The sequence below is a fragment of the Ovis canadensis genome, chromosome 11, assembly GCF_042477335.2.
Source record: "Ovis canadensis isolate MfBH-ARS-UI-01 breed Bighorn chromosome 11, ARS-UI_OviCan_v2, whole genome shotgun sequence".
NCBI classification, from domain to species: Eukaryota; Metazoa; Chordata; class Mammalia; order Artiodactyla; family Bovidae; genus Ovis; species Ovis canadensis.
The window spans coordinates 35,366,758-35,385,689 of record NC_091255.1 but is presented as its reverse complement, the minus strand read 5'-3'; the positions used below and the strand labels follow the sequence as shown (position 1 = coordinate 35,385,689).

Genomic DNA, 18,932 nt, shown 5'->3' with positions numbered 1-18,932 from the left:
GTCTGACTCTTTTCAACGCCATGGACCGTAGCCTTCCAGGTTCCTCTGTCCATGGGATTCTCCAGGCATGAATAGTGCTGTTTTTTATTTTTTTTTATTTATTCAACAGTTAGGAAACACTGCCACCATGTGGCTGTCGGGTAATGTGGCTGTCGGCCAAACAGTAATGTAAACTGCCAGGTTTTCTCTGATGTTGTTTAATAAAGGAGAGAACAAAACCCTTGATTCAAAGTAAATCAATCTTAATGTAAAAAGGAAAGTTTTTCCAAGAAATCAATACCTGGGTTCAATTTTCGGATTTCTTACTTTGTTTTTAAAATTCCCATCTAAATCTTCAGGGATTCTGATCCCAAGAATCCTTTCTAGCCCCAGAAACCCCTAGCTCAGAATCAATCTACCATTTCCAGGTCAGTTTGGCATCAAATTGTCTCCAGGCAGTTTCCCTCCGTGGTGGCAGATTCTATTTCAGTAGTAGGTCTGTTCTTGGATGGTTCCACAGTTGGACAGACCCAGACTCAAATATTTTTCTTACTTTCTTTCTTTCTTTTTTTAAGTTTGGCGACTCGGGCAAATCACATAACTTCTCTAAGTCTCAGTGACTTCATCTGTAAAATGGAGGGAACACCTTTTCACAGGGTGATTGTGAAGATGCAACATGACGTGTATATGTCCCTGGCCCATCACAAGGAAGTCCTCTTCCTTCCGCTCTGTCCTGGAGGGCGTATTGTCGTTGAGCATGCAACATGTACTGGTCTGTGATTTGACACCCGAGGTTTACCAGGTTCTCCAGCAACGTTCCCTGAGAACGTTGGAGCTACTCATCCCCTCAGGCTTTGGGAGGACACTATTTCCGTGCGTTGCCTACCAACGTTGGGGAGGCTGGCGATTGCAATCCATGCATCTCCCGGGTGCGCAGCCAGCTGCAGGTGCGTGGGCATGGGCGGGGAGGTGTTTATTCCTCGCCCCTCCCTTCCTTGGGATTGGGGGTGTAAATGGATAATTCAATCCCCGTGGGACTCGGCTCGGTGGATTGGCTGTCTCAGCTCGCCCCAGCCCTCGACACTCCCCATCCCCCCGCCCGCGCGTCCCAGGTGGCTCAGGCGCCCTGTGGCGCTCTCTGTTTACCTTGAGAGCCGGTCCAAGTTGGGCTCCATCTCTGCATTTGCTCCCCTCTAAGGCCCCGCCCTCTGGGGAAGCGGGGAGAAAACCGGGCCGAGCCTTTCTTCGCCCTTCCCCTCCCCCGGACCGCCCAGAGAGGTCGGGTAAGGGGAACCTGGTGTGTGTGGGAGGGGGAGTCTCAGAACTGGGGGATCTGGCTGTTATCCCGCTCTTGTACGGCGCGGACCTGGAGTTCTAGCCCTAGGCCCGAACACCGCCCCCCCCCCCCCCCGCCCCCCGCCTCCGTCCTGTGGTGCTCAGGGCTGGATCTCAGGTATGCTAAGATCCATAAAGGAGACACAGACGTGGCGACTTCTCTGATAGATGTTCCCCCTTCCGCAGGAGATGACGACCCCCAAGCCAACCGGACCCCCGGACGGAGGCTGGGGCTGGGTGGTGGCAGCCGCAGGGTTCGCGGTGAATGGGCTCTCCTACGGGGTGTTACGCTCCCTGGGCCTCGCCTTCCCTGACTTCGCGGAGTATTTTGACCGAAACGCTCAGGAGACGGCGTGGGTCAGCGCCCTGGCCCTGGCAGTGCAGCAGGCAGCCAGTGAGGAGGGGCCCCGAGGTGGGAGGTAGGAACTGGGGTGGGGGGAAGTGCCTTGAGAGCAGTGGTAGAGGACACACTTGACTAGTTAACAAACAACCTAAGAAAAGTCGACCCTTAGAGTTCGACCTTCAGACCTAGGTCGAATTTAAAATTCTAAGTTCTAGAATTGAGTGGGCCTTGAGATGAAGCGGGGCAGGGTAGTGGTGGTGGTGTTGCTCTAAGGCGGGGGAGAAGTTTAGGCCAGGAAAACAGCCAATGAGAAGTGTTCGAGCGAGTTTGGGGGTCCAGGGGGCGTGCCTTCCTTGACTCCGCCCCCTTCCAGGCCCAGTAGGCAGTGCCCTGAGCACCCGCTGGGGGGCGCGCCCCGTCGTGATGGTTGGGGGCATCCTCACCTCGCTCGGCTTCGTCTTCTCGGCTTTCGCCCACAGTCTGCTGCACCTCTACCTTGGCCTGGGCGTCCTTGCTGGTGAGGGGAGAGGGATACCCGGGTTCTTAAGGGGGTGATGGTGGAGATAGGAGCTTGTCGGGTAGGGAAACCGAGAGGGCGGGGGCCTCCTGCGAGAAACGGAGCTAGGATGGCAGGGCCTGGCAACACTGGTTTCTGTCTTTACCCGGTCCTATCCATTCGCAGGCTCCGGCTGGGCGCTGGTGTTCGCCCCTGCCCTGGGGACCGTCTCCCGTTACTTCTCCCGCCGTCGAGTCTTGGCCGTGGGGCTGGCACTCACGGGCAACGGGGCCTCCTCGCTGCTCCTGGCGCCTGCTTTGCAGCTCCTCCTTGATAATTTTGGCTGGCGGGGCTCCCTGCTCCTCCTCGGAGCCGTCACCCTCCACCTCACCCCCTGTGGCGCCCTGCTACGACCCCTGGCGCTTCCTGGAGACCCCCTGGCCCTACCCCGAAGCCCTCTAGCTGCCCTCGGCCTCGGTCTCTTCAGACACCGGGCCTTCCTAGTTTTGACACTAGGAACGGCCTTAGTGGGGGTCGGTTACTTCATCCCCTACGTGCACTTGGCTCCTCACGCTTTAGATCGGGGCCTGGGCGGGTATGGGGCAGTGCTGGTGGTGGCGGCGGCTGCGGTGGGGGATATCGGCGCTCGGCTCCTCTGCGGGTGGCTGGCGGACCAGGGTTGGGTGCCCCTCCCGCGGTTGCTGACGGTATTCGGGGCTCTGACAGGCCTGGGGCTGCTGGCGGTGGGATTGGTGCCCGTGGTGGGGAACGAGGACAGCTGGGGGGGCCCCCTGCTGGCAGCGGCTGGGGTCTACGGCCTGAGCGCCGGAAGTTACGCCCCGTTGATTTTCTGTGTGCTCCCGGAGCTGGTGGGCATCGGAAATGTGGTACAGGCCACCGGTCTGGTGATGATGCTGCTGAGCCTCGGGGGGCTTCTAGGCCCTCCCCTGTCAGGTAAGGGCCAGAGCCAGCAGATCCGCTCACCACCCTCACCCCCCACCTGCATCTGGGGACCCAGCCCTCTAAGTTCCTTTCCCTCTCCTCTCAGGCTTCCTAAGGGATGAGACCGGAGACTTCACCGCCTCCTTCCTCACGTGCGGCTCTTTCGTCCTCTCTGGCAGCTTCGTCTATTTGGGGCTGCCCAAGGCGCTGCCCTCCTGCCGTCCGGCCTCACGTCCAGGCACTCCACCCCCTGAGATGGGGGAGCTGCTCCCGGTCCCTCAGATTGCCCTGCTCTCCCCGGGAGACCCTCACTCCACTCTGGACACCACTTGTTGAGCCCCTCCCCCAATAAAGACTTTTTATCTGCTTTTCCTGCAAGCTCCAATTGTTAGACAATCTATGCTGCAAACAGTCTGCTTAAGATATCCAAAGAAGCTGGTTGATGGGAACAGGATCCCCCTAAGCCATGCCAGGCGGGGTGTTTATCCTGTCAGTCCATTTCTCTTTGCCATTATAACAGGAAACCTTTGAGGCACTCCCTGTCTGTCTGCTTCAGGTTTGTTGGAGGCAGAGGGGTGCTCATGAGTGCTAGCTGCCCCATCCTCATTTCCCAGATAAGTCTTTCTGCATTTCAGTCCCCCTTTACTGGCCTGAGGAAAATACAAGCATCTCAGACTTCTCTCTTAGCTTTATCTCTCCCTTCCAAACTAGCACCCCTCCCCTACATCTCACACCATTTTCTTAATTTCTAAGTTACAGGGGAGAGTGGGAAAGAGGGAAGTCTGTGGGCAAGTGGGAGAAACTGTGGTCCAGAGAGCAGACTCCAGGGTTAAATGCTCTGGGTCACCAGAGGTCCTGGATACCTCCCCTCCACTCCCCAGTCTGACCCTATTCAGCCCACTCAGGCTTATGGGCCCAAGCACTTTCTGAGGTTCTGAGTTTTGTCCAGTTTTCTTATTCAGTTTTATCCCAAAGACAGATCTTTTCCAAGGAGGGCAACATTAGAGATCACATGTAAAAAAACTATGAGAAGTATCTTGGCCTTTGATTTTCCACAGTTGATTCACAGCTCAGTGGAGCAGGCTGAACTCCTGGATCCTTCAGAAAAAGTTGTGGGAGCAAACAAGAGACAAGAATCCTCGAGAAAATACAAAGGGTTGGCACACACATTGCAGGAGCCCCACGCCTGCTCTGAGGGGCAGGGAGGGGGTGCAGATCAAGATGCTTAAGGCATTGTGGTTCTCTGGGTGCCAAGATGGGGCAGGAGAAGACCTGGAGCCACCAACCTCTTGTTTTGTGGGTCTGTCTGCCCCTTCTTGGAGTTCAATCCTCTCCCAGCCCCTCCTCAGGCAGGGGGACTTTGGTATCCAGTGCCTCTGTTACAAGGTCCTGGGGCTTGGAGGTAGGAGCTGAGAAGCAGAAGAAGTGGGGCAAAGTGATGAGAACTCCACTTCCTGCCAGAAGGAAGGCCCCAGCCACCACAAAAGAAGCTGTGTAGTTGCCTGTCACATCCCGGAGGTAGCCTAGGTTCAAAAGAGAAAAAGAATACACATGGGTGATTTGTTTCCTGGGACTGATGACTCTGACACATTTTGGGGTAGAGGGATGAAAATGATCCTTAACCCATCATCTTGGAAGAGTTCAGACTGGGTGAGAGTGAGAACTCTGGTTTCCCAAGGGCCCTCAAAATGTCACTTCAACCACCTTCCTGCCTTCAGAAAGGACTGCCAAACTAGCCAGTTTAGGGCATCCCCAGATTTGGGGATACAGATTGAGTCAGCCATACCTGTGCCTTTCTTTATCTTCCATGCCTTCAGTTAATAGTTAGAGGAAAACATTAAGGGTCTGAAGGTTCTGGCTTCTGAAGTGTGGGGAACTTTGACCAGAGGGCTCAGGCCCCTGGCCTGGGGCCCAGTGGGCCAAGGGAAAAGACAGGCACTAGCATGCTATGTCTGGCGGAATCCTCTGAAAACCCCAGCTGTAGGTACACTGCCAAGGGTGCCTCAGAGGTCCTCTTAATCTTTCCAAAGCCCCAGTTTCTTTTCCCCAGACCTGTTTCAAGGCTGCTGTGATTGACTATATGGGCTGTGTATCTTCCATGGCAGAGGGCAGTATTAACATATGCTATGTCAATTCCCCTCCCCTCCACCCCCCGCATGGTAAAACACAGCAGCCATGGCCCACCTGGAAATCCTATTCCCCTTACCTGACAGAGGAGCCCCCAGAAGCCCCCCGATGCTTTCTACCATCTGTACCAGTCCCAGGCCACAGTATATCTTTCCAGTCCCCACCAGTTCAGGCAGCACGGAGAAGGCCACTGGGGTCAGGGCCCCCGATGTGAAGCCATAGGCCACAGTCAGGGCCACCAAGCCAGTGGGCACCTCAGCCACAGGGTACAGGGCCAGTATCACCCCAGTCAGGGTGGTCCAGAGCATCAGGAGTCTTGCCACAGGCCCTGGGACAGCATCGCCTAGCCACCCAGAAGCCACACGCCCCACGAGGTCAGAAATAGCCGCCACCGAGAGGAGGAAGGCAGCGGGCAGTGGGTCCCAACCCAGGTCCCGAAGATGGGCCACCAGGTGCACGTAGGGAATGAAGTAGCCAGTGTTGATCAGGGTGATGGCAATGGTGTAACGGAGGAAGGGGCCGTGACACAGGAGGGAGGTGATCTGGGCCCCAGGGCCACCCACGACAGGGTCCTCAGCCAGGGAGAGTGGACGGAGAAGAGCACCGCAGGCCACTAAGTGAAGGGAGAGGGCGGACACCAGCAGTAGGGCCCCCCGCCAGGCATAGTGGTTGAGCAGCCATTGGAAGAGTGGGGCAAAAGCAAAGGAGGAGAGGCCCACGCCCGTCAGTGCCAGCCCGGTGGCCAGGGATCGCCGGCGAGAGAAGTAACGGGACAGGCAGGCCAGGGTTGGAGTGAAGGTCAAGGCCCAGCCAGATCCTGTCAAAAAGGAAGAAGTGGGGGTTGAGGACCCCTTAAGGAATTCAAACACCCAGTCATCCCAACACTGCCCAGCAACAAAGTGGAGCACAGGCCTAAATCACAACCCTGGTTCGATACTTTCTAGCTGTATGACCTTGTGTACCTTAACCTCCTGACTTCAATCTCATCTGCAAAATGGAGGTAATATAACTTAGCAGACTCTGGAAGCTTAGAGACACTGTTTGTAAAGTCACTACCACAGAACTTTGGAGTAAGACCTGGGCTCTACCATTGCTGGCTGTGTGAACTTCATTTGCCAAATTGCATAAGCTTTAAAGACTTTCCGCATCTGTAAATAGCATAATGATGTTTATTTTACGGCCACAGTATCTTACACAACTTTACAGTAATTCATTCCTTTACATTCCAGTTCCACCAGTTCTTGCCTTGAATCTTTGAATTTCCTGATTTCCCCTAACCTGTTTATCACTTTAGTTACCTCTGTTAAGAATTCCCTTCCAGGCAGAGGTGCTAGCTAAAACTTTCTCTGAGAGATTCCCCTGTCTTTAGGAAGGAGCAGGAAGAAGGTAAAAGTCCTGAGGCCAAAAAGACTCAGGTTTTGACTCACTGGCCCTGCTCAGGGTCTCACCTGAGAGCAACCCAATACTCAGGTACAGGTGGGTCAAGGAGGTAGCAAAGGAGGCGAGCAGCATCCCCAGTGCAGCCAGGATACCCCCGGTCATCACCACAGGCCTGGGACCGAACTTCGTGCTCAGCACACTGCCCACTGGACCTGGAGAAGAGGAAGATTTCTGCGAGAAAATCTCAGACGTCCTTCTCCAGCACCGCTTCCCCTCCCCAAGTCCTTTACTGTCCCCGCATCCCCCACTCCCTTCCGAGGGTCGAGGGACACAGGACTCCGGACCTAGGCGCAGCACTCACTCCCGAACTGCTGCACCGCGATTCCTATGGAGGCGATCCAGGAGACTCGCGCGGCCGGCTCTTCAAACGCCGCCACAAATTCCACAAAGAAGACGCCGAAGGAACGGAGCACCCCGAACACCAGAGCCGACTGGAAGAACGCTGAGAGCACCACCATCCATCCCCAGCCCCCGTCGGGGGGCTCGGCCCTATAAGCCATCTGGGTGGTAACAGGGCTGCCTCTTTAAGCCCCTTCGGGAGCGGAGCTCGGGTCGTTCCACCTCTGCCCACCCACCCAGCCGAACAGCTCGGGGCCGCGCCGGAGAGGCGAGGGTGGCAGAGAGGAAAGTACCAACGAGGGCTTGAAAGCTGCAGAGAGGCTGCGTGAGACGCCTGCGCTTCTCCCCTAGTGGGGACGATTATAATGGGGAGACTAGGCCCGAGCTGGCCCCCACGTTAAGCGCCGGGGGGCGTGGCTCCGCTGGCTTCAAATCTGGAGTCGAGGCCTGGGCGGGACAGACTGGGGAGGGGGCTGAACTGGGCCCCACCCCTGAGGTGCGCCCGTCTCCAGGTGGATTATCCATCTTATCACTGAAAGTGTTACACCTGGCCAGCCAGGGTCTGCATCCCTGTCCGAAGCTCACCAATAAGGACTCGGGACTCCTTAGCAGGGGGCGGAGCCAGAGGGGCAGGGCGGAGTTTAGAACCCGTCCTGTACTGGACAACGAATGGGGCGCATGCGTGGAGAGGGGACTTTCGGAGGCCAAATAGTTGGGCCCCACGTGACCCAGGAGTGTGCACTGCTGCAGCTTCGGTCCCCTGTCCACCTAGTGGGCTAATTTGATCGGGCTTCTGCACAGAGATGCGCACGTAAGGAGTCCGTGGGGGTTGGTGGTGGATAAGCTGGTTCAGGAGAGGAAAACATTTAATAAGGGGTCCAGGAGTTGAAACGCTGGGCGGGGGTAGGGGGCGTAGAGCGATTATGAGATAAGATTAAATCTAGATGCTTGGATGGAGAGGGTTCAGAGGCCAAGGAAAGAGGAGAATGGGCTGTTGGATTCCTGGCATATATTTCTGTAATGGGAACTTGTTCCTGTCCCTTCTGTTCCCACTAACAGGAAACCTACAGGTCACAGAGACCAAAAATAACTGGGCAGAGGAAGTGCATCTGTGAACTCACTCAGAGCCCCACCAGCACCCGTCTTCAGTGGGGCTGGAAACTTTCCCTCTGCCCTCTGGTAACAACCACTTCCTACTGGGGGCAGGAGGAGAAGGGGACGACAGAGGATGAGACGGCTGAATGGCATCACTGACTCGATGGACGTGAGTCTGAGTGAATTCCGAGAGTTGGTGATGGACAGGCAGGCCTGGCTTGGTGCGATTCATGGGGTCGCAAAGAGCCGGACACGACTGAGCGACTGAACTGAACTGAACCACATTTTTCGATCCCATGATGGGATAGACTAAAAGAGACAAGCCATGACCACTGGTACAATCAGCCCTTTCTTCCCAACCAGTACCCAGTTCCTCCAGCCTTATGTAGCACTAATGATTTGGCTTCAAGCTCCTTAAAACACTGACTTTGAAATCTGAGCTCAAGGGGTCAGACAAGTGGGGCTGGGGTGGGGAGGACGGCTGTGTAATTTTAAAAAGCATATTGAGCCTTATACTTTTTTGTATGTGGGAAATAAAAATAGTCATACCCAAAAAGTTTTTTTCTTTCTCTCTCTCTCCTCTTTTTTTGTAAGTGGAGTCAGAACTTTGACCGGTAGGGACTATATCAAAGATGTAGAAGTTGGTGTGGCTATATAACATAATAGTTAAGAGCACAGTCTGTAGAATCAAATTGTAGTTCCAATCCTGGCTTCATCACTTATTAACTTGGCCAAGATACTGAATCTCTCAGTAGGTCTCCCTACTTGTAAACTGAGGCTAGTAATAGTTCCTACTTTTAGGTTGTCAGGGGGTTGAATTAGAAAATCTATACACTAAAATGCCTTGGGCTTCCCAGGTGGCATTAGTGGTAAAGAACTTGCCTGCCAGTGCAGGAGATGTTAGAGATGTGGGTTAGATCTCTGGGTCAGGAAGATCCCCTGGAGGAGGGCATGGCAGTCTACTCCAGTATTCTTTCCTGGAGAATCCCAGAATCTCTCCTGTGGACAGAGGAGTCTGGTGGGTTATAGTCCATAGGGTCACAAAGAGTCAGACATGATTGAAGTGACTTAGCATGCACATGAAGCAGGAGATAAGTAATATTAGCAAGTCTTATTTTTAAACAGGGGATAAGCCCATAGAGGGAAGGGAAGGGAGGTTTCCTTTAGTTTGTTTTGTGCTTAAAAAACATCTAACCCATGTCACGGGTTTTAAAAGACTGAGACACACAACCACAAACTATAAATGTTGGAAGGAAATTATTCCTTCCATGTTAATGGACTTATTTCACAGATGAGGAATTTAAGTCCAAGAGGGAGGTAATTTATCAGAATTGGTGACCCTTCACCCTCTGGGCAGAACAAAGCTGTGCACCAAGACACACAGGACAAGAGAAAGGGTGGAAGAGAATCGAGTACTAGGCACTGGATGGATTCCAAGACATCGCTGCTGGGGGACGGGTAGCACTGGCACACTGGCTCTAAACACATGGTCTTCTCACCGCCACCTCTAGCATCTGTTGTCCTTAGGGGACCCAAGTCCTAACCATTTTCCGTGGTGCTAGGGGGTGTCCCAAGCATCAAGTTCCCCTGCACAGATGCATCCCCCAGCATCTTGGTATTATTTGTGGCTTCCTGGTTTCTCCCTGCTACCTCCACATCTCAGGCAGGAAGTGACTTCAGAGCAGCAGGATGCAGGTGGCTCCGGAGAGACTTCATGAAGTCACTGGTTCCTACACAATGAGCCGGAAGGCAAGGGCAGGGAAGGGGAGAACAAGGGCCACTTAAAATGGATGGGACAGTGGGATGGGCACAGAATCCAAGATGGTATCCATGAGGAAGAACCATCTTTCCCCAGTCCCCAGATCACCACAGGCAAGAACCCAGGACACAACAGGCAGCACAGAGAGGCTTCTTTATTCCATGATTCTGATCTTGCAAGATCTAACATCTCCACCCCTTGGCACTCTCCACCTGCCCATCCAATCTGCTTAAAAAAATATATATATATATAGTTTCTTCTCAACTCTTTCCTCTGCTTTCCCTCCCTCCTTCAATTCTGCACTGAGGTTAAGAGGGAAAGAGGAAAAAGAGTAGCTTTCTAACCAGTCCCCAAGTGACAGCCACTAGGACTGACCTGTCTTGAGGAAGCTCCATCCCACAAATTCAAAGTGCTTCTTACCCTCTACCCCATGTCCCTAAACCAACAGGCCCCAGAGCAACAGGGGCAGGACTGTAATATTTCAGAGTATCATCTAACATTCTAGACACTCCACACAGTTAAGAGGCAATCCATTTCTAACTTTCTACCTACTTGGCCTACACCAGAGACTATGTCCCTCAAACAACCTTCTTAATCCTATGGGGTACTTGGTCAACTAGATGGTCCATCAGTCAGTCTTTTAAAGCTTTAATCCCAACTACAGCAAATCCATAATGGAACTCAGCCCCTTTTCTGTCCCTGTGGAAGGTTCTAGTGCTTTCACTGGTTCCAGACAGCAATGTAGTGACAGGAAGACCAGGTCACAGACTCAGCTTTTCTAAGGTCAGAAAGTTACCAAGCACCTGTGACTTCTAGAGGCAAAGAAATCTCTGAAATCTGGACACTTGCCAGAAGATGTCCAAATATCTACTAAAAGAAGAAGAGGTCATCTCATGTAGAACCCCCAAGGAACATTCTAACCCAGATGGCTCTGCAGTAAAGGAAAGGTCATAGTCTTAACTCAAGATAATTCTCCCCTAGGTCACTGCATTCTTAGAGACTGGGCAGACTCAGAAAAGATTGCATCATTTTTGATATGGAACTGCAGATCTCTCCTGCATAGAGGGAGCAACTTCGTGTAAGAACAGACCCTAATGGGAGGATTGTGGGCTCAACTCAAGCTCCTGGGTGAGTTCTATCAGATAGCCAAAACTACCATGGAGCCAAACCTAGGTGGCCAGACTAATAGGACAGTCAGGGGCCTAAGAGAAAGTCTCTCAAGTCATCCCCCAACTTCCAGGACTGACAAAGGCCCCACACTCACTGCCTCCAGGAGGTATATATTACCCCCACTTCATCATAGTTTCCTTGAAGGACAGAAAAAGTCTATATCCAGTGCTAGCCTGCTAGAAAACCTACAATATTCAGAACATTCGAGAGGGTTCCTGACCCAATTCCACAAACCCACATGTTCCGAGAGTTGCCTTAGAACAAATAAAGGTTCCAGACCTAGAATTGAAGGGGCAGGGCACAGGGAACCCTTTTCTCCATTTTAAACAAACCAACAAGCAAGTGGGAAAAGAACAATTCTAAAGATAAAAGTTAAGACAATAATAATATAAAACACTCAAGCCAAAGGAGGCAGCCAAGTGCTAATCTCTGCCAGCAGAGCTGTGACCTCTCATTCCGAGTTTCAGGTCACTTTTGATCACACTTGTAGAAGAGGGACATGGTAAATGCAATAGTATGAAGGCCCTGGTGCCACCCAGAAGCCTCAATAAATTATATTTACAGATAAATCAAATGAGACGGGGGCTGCAGGTGGAGGCCTGATTCCTTAAGGAAATCAGGCTTCCAGTCTCTCCGCTCCTCCAGCTCCTAGCTTGTTCTCTGCTCAGAAACAATATCGATTGCGGGGAAGAGGTTTTGACCAGCAAAACAGAGGCAGATCAGGCCAGGATCTCCCACCCCTGCTCCCCACAGTGAGAAATTAAAGGTGGTGGCCGTCGCTGATATCCAGGGGCCTCGCACACCCCCACGCCCAAGCCTGGCAGCGAACCCAGGCGTGAGCCGCAGCTTTCCGTCTTCCGGGAAGGGAGTGGGGCCGGGGCGGCACTCGGCTAGGGCCTCCCTAGAATGTGGTAGTGCACTTTGGTGTTGGTAGCAGCTCCGTGTTTCTGGCGCAGATGTAGCCGAAGTTGACTCTTGTGCCGGAAATGCAGACCGCAGGGGTCGCACTGTAGGATGACAGCCGGGTCAGGTCTCTTCCCCACCCACGACCCCCTTTCAGATGTTGAGCGAGGGAGAACCGCCCAGCGCTCCACCTGAGAGAAGCTCTGGGAGATATAGGGAAGCCCCTTGAGTCCCCACATCCTCCCAAATCCTCTGGGGAAGGCCTAGGAGGCCCCCTTCAGCAAAGCGTCTTTCCACCTGTCACGTCCTCTCCAGGACTACGCCCAGTCCAGGAGCCTAACTTCCATACCTGCCACCCCTACCTCGGCCCCACCCGTTTCTTACAAGGACACCGCCCACCTAGCCTCGATCTAAAGCCTCCAGGCCCGCTCCTTTCAGAGCCCCGCTCGTCGGTAAACAGGAGGTAATTCCAAGGCTTTGGGCTAGGCCAGGTCGGGGACTCACGTGGTAAGGCTTCTCTCCGGTATGGATGCGAACGTGACTCTTCAGGGTCTGTAGATGGCGGAAGCGAGTCCCGCAGGTGGGGCAAGGATAGGGCTTCTCCCCGGTGTGGATCAGCACGTGCGCGCGCAGATGCGCTACCTGGGGAAGGAGGGAATCTCAGGCCGCGCCCCTGGAAGGGACGGAACCCTCCCCATTCGGCCCACCTCGCCCTCTCGCAAATTTGCCTGCGATCAGGCTCTGAAACTGTCGTACCTGTACAAAGCGCGAGCCGCATGTGTCGCACTTATAGGGCTTCTCTCCCGAATGGATGCGGCTATGCGTTTTCAGGTTAGCCGGCCGGTTAAAGCGGGCTCCGCAGATGGAGCAGTGGTAGGGCTTTTCCCCTGGAGGCGGGGAGGAAGGGAGGTCAAGGAGAATAGCAGTGGGCACCAAGGCCAGGGTCCTCTCCCTGCTCCTCCCCTACCTGTGTGCACCGTGCGGTGACTGGCCAGGTTGCCCTTATAGCGGAAGGCAGACCGGCAGAGCTGACACTTGTAGGGCTTGTCCTCATCCCCAGAAGCCACGGGGTCCAGCCCCGATGAGCACCCAGCCACAGCCTCACAGTTCTGGCAGCTGAAAAATTCACCTCCTGGGGACCGGGTGAGTCATGACAATAATACCAGTGAATTCTCAGACCACAGGGTAGCAGGTTTGGTTTCGTTTTGCCTCCAATTTACTGTTAAGGCTGCTGAAGCTCATTTGACCTGCTCTGGGTCACATGGTTATTTGAGAGGACAAGCCAGGATCTGTCTCTATGTCTTTATAATTTGAGAGTATTCTGCTAATCACTCCAATAGTGGTGGTAGGAGGTGGAGGCCCCTACTTATGGGTGGAAGTTTCTGTTTCTCTTTCTCTCTCACTCTCTCTTATTTTTTTTATTTAACAATATTTATTTCTTTGGCTGCATCAGTCTTAGTGGAGGCATGTGGGATCTAGTTCTTTGACCAGGGATTGAACCCAGACTCTCTGCATTGGGAGCATGAAGTTTTAGCCACTGGACCACCAGGGAAGTACCCCCTCTCTTCTCTCTTGCACCAGCCTGGATGACAGCTTGCCAGAGAGGCTTTGCCAGCTCTGGGCTGACCACTCAGCCCTTGATGGGAACACGCCAGAAGTTGCCAAACACTGCTGCTTATAGGAAGCTTTAAAAAAATACTGATGCCTGGATTCCACTTGCAGACATTCTGATCCATGGGGTGTGACGTGGGCAATGGGATTTAAAGAAGCTCTCTAGGTGATTCTAATTTGAAAATGGACTAGGCGTTCCCTGCGGTCTTTTGGCCCCAACTGGCCTTGAGTAGCCACAGGAGAAAAGCCAAGGGGGTAGAAGGAGAGGCTCTTACCTGGTGGTGGATGAGCCCTCCCAGAAGGTGACCCAGTGGTCTCTGGAGCCTGGGGTGTGAGCCGATGAGGGGTATTGACTGGAGCCCCACATTTGAACTGCACAGTGGCAGCAGTTGGAGAAAGCCTAGGCAGATGTCAAGGCCCAGAAAAATGGTTAGGAGACATCATATGATGGGGTATTGACCAATGTATGACCAGTTGTATTGCCAAGGGCCCACCTCACCAAGTAAGCCTGGCCTCTGGCCAGCTCCCTAAGGTGAAGCCCATTCTCTCACTTCCTGTTACTGATCATCCAGGCCCAATGGTTGTGCCTCTTGAGCTGAGGCTACTGCTATAGCAGTGGGGTGGGGTGGGGTGGTTTCCAGTTTCTGTACCTGCTCTGGGGACTGGAAATGGGTCCTTCTTCACTGCTGCTGCTGCTGCTGCTGGAAGCCTCATCTCCACTGGGGAGCTGGGAGCAAAGTTGACCAGAACTCTCCCCAGCCAGACTCCCTGCTTGGGAGGCCTGAGAGTTCAGTATGATGAACTTGTATTTTTTCCAGTTGCAGGCCTTGGGGTCTGGGCTGTGTGGACTGGGGGGCCCTTGACTGCAGCTGCGAGACTCAGTAGGTGGGTCAGGGTGCCCCTCCGAGCGCCTGGGACTGCCTGGTGGAGGGGCCGTTGGTGGCGTGGGGGGTTCTGCCTCCAGGGGCCGCAGAGATATGCCCAGAGGTTCATAGCTGAGAAAAAGTGTGATGGACATTAGTGCTGTTTCCTAATCTTGGCCTCTGCCCTTGACACCTGGGATGCCATTTCACCCACGAGGAACACCAAGTTGGGGCTCCCTCACCTGGCCTGGATGAAGCGGTGGCATGCCTGGACCACATGCTCCATCTGCAAGTAGGTGGCGGCCGCGAGGACTGCTGGTGCGGTGGCGGGAGAGAGACGTAGGCGCGAAGTGTACATGAAGTCCAGAAGGGGAGCGAAGCCTCCGGCTTCGGGGCCCCCGGGCAGGGAGAGCATGTCTACCCCTACTCCTGCACGGCCTCGGAAAATTGAATAGAAGAAGCCACTGGAGGGAGGGAAGATATGTCGAGTTAGGGGCTGGGGAACCAAGGGGGAACTCGACCCCGTCGAAAGCCCCGCCCCTACACGAAGCCCCGCCTCCCTAACTCTCACCCCGCCCTCAATTCCCTGTCGCTCCGCCTCCTGTTTGTGGAAGGCTTGGCTTCCGGGTCCTCCCAGAGACCTTATAGCTCCGCCCCCTTTTCCATTTGGTCCCATCCCACTCCTTGAGCCACCCCTCGAACCTGCAGGCAATAAGAACTGCCTTGTGAGCTCGAAGGGGTTGCCCGCCAACCAGCAGCGTGACGTCAGTGAGGATCCCGCGCAGGCGCAGCTCATTTAGGTTGCCGAGCACGTCGGAGGAGTGGCGAGTAAACTCGCGGACATAGCCCAGCGCTCCCTCCGGGGTAGCGGTGGAACCCATAGCGACGGAGGCCTGCGGGTGCCAAGGAAAGGGCTCAGGGATCCTTGTCGTCCCAAGACGGTTTCCCTTCCGCAGTTTGCTTCTTCCTCCTGAGGTGCAGGAGAAAGCCCCCGGCCCCGGCTCACGCAGTTTTACTTAATTCATCTCGTTCTGTCAGCCCTCAACCTCAGTATCGTCCGATTTCCTCCTCTAAGATTCCACAGCGCTTGAGGCGAGTTGAAGTGTCCCACACCGCTGCGTCGATGGCAAGCGTTGGGAATCCAGTCCGCAGCGCCGTTACTTAGACTCCCAATGCCCTTCCAGTATCCCCATTTCCCCTCTGCCTCACCGCGCGCCTGGTCTCAGGTGTACGATCCTGCCTGGAGACCCCAGACGACCTGTGGTCCTCATCCCTCCATATCCCAATCCAAGCTCCCTTCCCCGAACCACGAAATTCCACTCTCTAGTCCTGGATCCCTAGTTTAGCCCAATTTCTGGGCCTCGGTCTTCCTACCATCAACAAGCCCCGACCCTCTTAAGGGACCCAGGAGTCTGCCTCCCTCAGTCTCTGGTTCTTACCCCCGTCCTGCAGGGGCTTCTGCTTCTCTTCTCAAGGGGGCGGGGTCTCTCTCCCCTCTTGGCCTCGGCTCCTTTATCTGGCCGGGATGTCGGGGGCGGGGGTGGAGGTGGGGTGAACGCCTGGGTCTGTATCCTTCCTTCCTCCCTCGCTCTCCAGATGGCGAACCCGGGGCGGGGTCTCCGGCTCCAGGGCGGGACCTCGGAAACGCTTGGGTGGTCGTAACGTAAGGGGTCTTGGGCCACTGAAAGTGGAACCGAGGGTGGGACATTGGTATTGGGGAGGAGGTTGGGGATGTTGAGATGGGAAACTTGGGTGAATAAGTCGTTGGGTGACTTTGGTCGTCGGGGGACCCGGGACAGCGAAAATTGATGTGTTGGCTTTAGAAAGGAGCCTGTTACAGGAGTGAATACAGCAGACCCCCGCCCCTGCAATGTACGGTATTAAGGGAGATTGAGGGGAGCCCAAAGAAACACCGGGTTTGGGGAGGAGACAGTGGGCTCTCGTGGGGTCTCAGACAGGGAGGGTGTGGTCATTCAACAGGCTCCTCTAGCGGGGCCTGCAAAGAGGGGCTCTGACCGGGCGCGATAGGGAGGGGGCGGATATGATTTCTAGTTCGTTTCCTTCCATTGTCCTGCGACCGGACGCCTCCGCCAGCTGCTTCCCCTCGAGGAGGTGGGGAAAGCCCCGGGTGGCGGCCGAGAGACGCTCAAGAGACCTAGGGTCCGAAGTTTTCGCTCCCGATGCTCTTCTGAATCCTTTTAGGGATCCAGAGAGGCAGATTCCCGCCCAAAGCCCGCTCACCCTCCCCCAGTCCCAGCTCTTTAGGGCCTTGAGCACCCGCCCGTCGGCGACGCTTAGAGGCTGGCGGGACGCCGCGGTCCAGCGCGGCAAGCAGGCGAAGCTCGGCAATGTTCAGCTCCTTCCACGAGGGGGCAGAAGAGCACTAGCCTCGCCGCGCCCTTCGTCTCCACTCGGCTGGGGGTCCATTCAGCCGGGGGCGCAGGATGGATTAGGTTTGGGCGGTCATTCTCCCCCTCTTTGCTCGCATTTACTTTGTCCAGGGGACTAGGGTTGGGCGGAGGGAGGGAGAGTTAGGCGACAGAAGTGACTTCCCTCTGAACCTGGGGTTCCTGCCTGGGGTGAGAAATCCGCGGGCTTTGGGAACCAGGAAAATGAATGGGACAAAGAGCCGAGGGTCTGAGCCATGGGAGCCCAGGATTTTTTTATTAACCTCGATGCTATTATCTGTATTTAGAGGTGATTTTTTTTTTTTTTTTAGTAAACATTAATGTAATGGCTGGATGGCATCACCGAGTCGATGGACATGAGTTTGAGTAAACTCCGGGAGTTGGTGATGGACAGGGAGGCCTGGCGTGCTGTAATTCATGGGGTCGCAAAGAGTCGGACACGACTGAGCGACTGAACTGAACTGAATGTAAAAGTTAGATGCACTGAACAGACAGAAGAGGAAAGCGAGGGTCTCAGGGTAACAAGGGAGAGAGGGCAGAAGGGGCTGATAACCCCAATTTAAGTCCCTGATCTGGGAGATAGGCACGGGTCACACCCTCGTATTTTGTTTGGGGAGAGGAGGTTTATTTGGATAACAGAGCTGAGTCTAGCTGCCAAGCAGGACTTGCATTTGGGCTCAGGAACGTCTACAGTTGCCCAGTAATGACTGGCCATAATCCGTGGAGCTGCATATAAAGACATGGGGCCCTCCTCTTCAGAACTGAGGATGTCTTTGTTTGGGTGCAGGAAAGAACTGCTGAGACATTGGGAATGGGGAACTAGGGATTCAAGATGGTATGGTGGCTTCTGCAAATGAGGGTTACTTTGGTCTCTGCCCAGTTGGAGGTGAGAGTTAGACCCGCGGCTCCTTTGGTATCAGGGCGGAGTTACTTTAATGTTATCTGGTCTATCTGTCAGATGTGGGGTATTGAGTTACTCATCATTCTCGGCCCTGAGGGCTGATTCAGGGTTGAGGGCCAGTAATAAGTCTGAGGTATGGAGCTGATTTTGAAGCTACATTGGGCTTCCTGGTGGCTCCGTCAATAAAGAATCTGCCTGCAATGTAGGAGACCTAGGTTCAATCCCTGGGTTGGGAAGATCCCATGGAGAAGGAAATAGCAACCCACTCCAGTATCCTTGGCTGGAAAATCCCATGGACAGAGGAGCCTGGTGGGTTTTAGTCCATGGGATTGCAAAGAGTTGGGCATGACTGAGTGACTAACACTTTCATGGAGCTGATTTTGAAGCTATATTAGTTCTGGGGATTCTTACACCCACAATCAGCTAGGTGTTCTTTGGAGATGGATGAAAATTTGGTGTAGGGGATTCATAGTCATTGGTGTATGTGGACAATCTGATTTCAAGTACAGTAATCATGGTGCTTTTAGGGTACAGTCTGATGGGGTACCAGATAAATGTTGAGGTTCAGATTATATTTGGGGCGACATGAAATTCAATTTGGGTTTTTTATTAGCTTGAGGTGGAACATAATAGGAACCTGGGAGCAAGTTTGAAGGCCTTTTGTGATTGTGGGTCCTTGCCGGGGAGCAAGGCTTTATATTTGAATGTTGTGCAAGCTTACTTTGAGGAGGGGGATATTTCTATGTATGCATGAGAGCCAGGAGGCTTTTTCCAGGGGGAAACAAGGTGAGGGCTGAGGGTAGGAGACTAAAGCTTTGGGGTGTCCTTATTTTGGGGTGTTTTGCCACTCTTTGGTGCATCTGTTGAAGCTGAGTGGTGGATCATGACGTGAGATTGATTTTAGGGTTCACTTAATTTGGACTATGATAATGGTTTGGGATATCCTTTGCTTTTAGCTCTCTCTCACCCTAGAGTCTAGAAGTCTTTTTAGTGAACCTCCAAATATGCCCAAGATTTGATGGAAGAAATTTGGAAAGGGAGTGTATCTCCTCTTATTTTTATGTGGCCTGGATAGATCTGAGGGAGAAAAGGTGGTTTCAGATTCTGAACCCCAATTTATTAAGGGCACACACCTTGACTTAGGGAAAAGTGGGGGGAAGTGGGGTATCTTGTGGTCAAGTGGACACTCCTGACTAGGGCAGTGCTGTTGAAATTGTGGCA

General features: G+C 53.8%; 3 protein-coding genes and 1 long non-coding RNA gene across 11 annotated transcripts; 2 read left to right on the top strand and 2 right to left on the bottom strand.

Annotated features, from left to right (window-relative positions):
• The first annotated feature begins 406 nt into the window (after positions 1–406).
• On the top strand, positions 407–3,473 carry SLC16A11 (solute carrier family 16 member 11). 6 transcript variants are annotated; one of them, XM_069542812.1, is made up of 5 exons: positions 407–926; positions 1,501–1,708; positions 2,031–2,174; positions 2,340–3,107; positions 3,202–3,473. In XM_069542812.1, the coding sequence occupies exons 2-5, from the start codon at positions 1,504–1,506 to the stop codon at positions 3,429–3,431; spliced, it is 1,347 nt and encodes a 448-aa protein (XP_069398913.1). In that variant the 5' UTR covers positions 407–926; positions 1,501–1,503; the 3' UTR covers positions 3,432–3,473. The 6 variants fall into 6 exon arrangements, with proteins under 6 accessions (XP_069398913.1, XP_069398917.1, XP_069398911.1 ...); XM_069542816.1 differs by having other exon boundaries at positions 694–926; positions 1,501–1,733; XM_069542810.1 differs by lacking the exon at positions 407–926 and adding an exon at positions 977–1,262.
• A 561-nt stretch (positions 3,474–4,034) lies between these two features.
• SLC16A13 (solute carrier family 16 member 13) lies at positions 4,035–7,665 on the bottom strand. 2 transcript variants are annotated; one of them, XM_069542817.1, is made up of 4 exons: positions 6,964–7,665; positions 6,671–6,814; positions 5,302–6,039; positions 4,035–4,618 (listed from the first exon to the last, which is right to left on the bottom strand). In XM_069542817.1, the coding sequence occupies exons 1-4, from the start codon at positions 7,160–7,162 to the stop codon at positions 4,419–4,421; spliced, it is 1,281 nt and encodes a 426-aa protein (XP_069398918.1). In that variant the 5' UTR covers positions 7,163–7,665; the 3' UTR covers positions 4,035–4,418. The 2 variants fall into 2 exon arrangements, with proteins under 2 accessions (XP_069398918.1, XP_069398919.1); XM_069542818.1 differs by having other exon boundaries at positions 6,947–7,605.
• LOC138414944 (uncharacterized) lies at positions 7,662–8,652 on the top strand. Its single transcript, XR_011247024.1, has 2 exons — positions 7,662–7,812; positions 8,061–8,652. It is a non-coding gene; the product is annotated as an uncharacterized lncRNA (long non-coding RNA).
• Positions 8,653–9,989: 1,337 nt separating this feature from the next.
• On the bottom strand, positions 9,990–16,009 carry BCL6B (BCL6B transcription repressor). 2 transcript variants are annotated; one of them, XM_069542820.1, is made up of 9 exons: positions 15,842–16,009; positions 15,105–15,295; positions 14,645–14,866; positions 14,190–14,534; positions 13,815–13,939; positions 12,896–13,060; positions 12,685–12,815; positions 12,433–12,570; positions 9,990–12,032 (listed from the first exon to the last, which is right to left on the bottom strand). In XM_069542820.1, exons 2-9 carry the CDS (start codon positions 15,281–15,283, stop codon positions 11,916–11,918), a joined length of 1,422 nt encoding a protein of 473 aa, XP_069398921.1. In that variant the 5' UTR covers positions 15,284–15,295; positions 15,842–16,009; the 3' UTR covers positions 9,990–11,915. The 2 variants fall into 2 exon arrangements, with proteins under 2 accessions (XP_069398921.1, XP_069398920.1); XM_069542819.1 differs by lacking the exon at positions 12,896–13,060 and having other exon boundaries at positions 15,842–16,003.
• Positions 16,010–18,932: the final 2,923 nt, after the last annotated feature.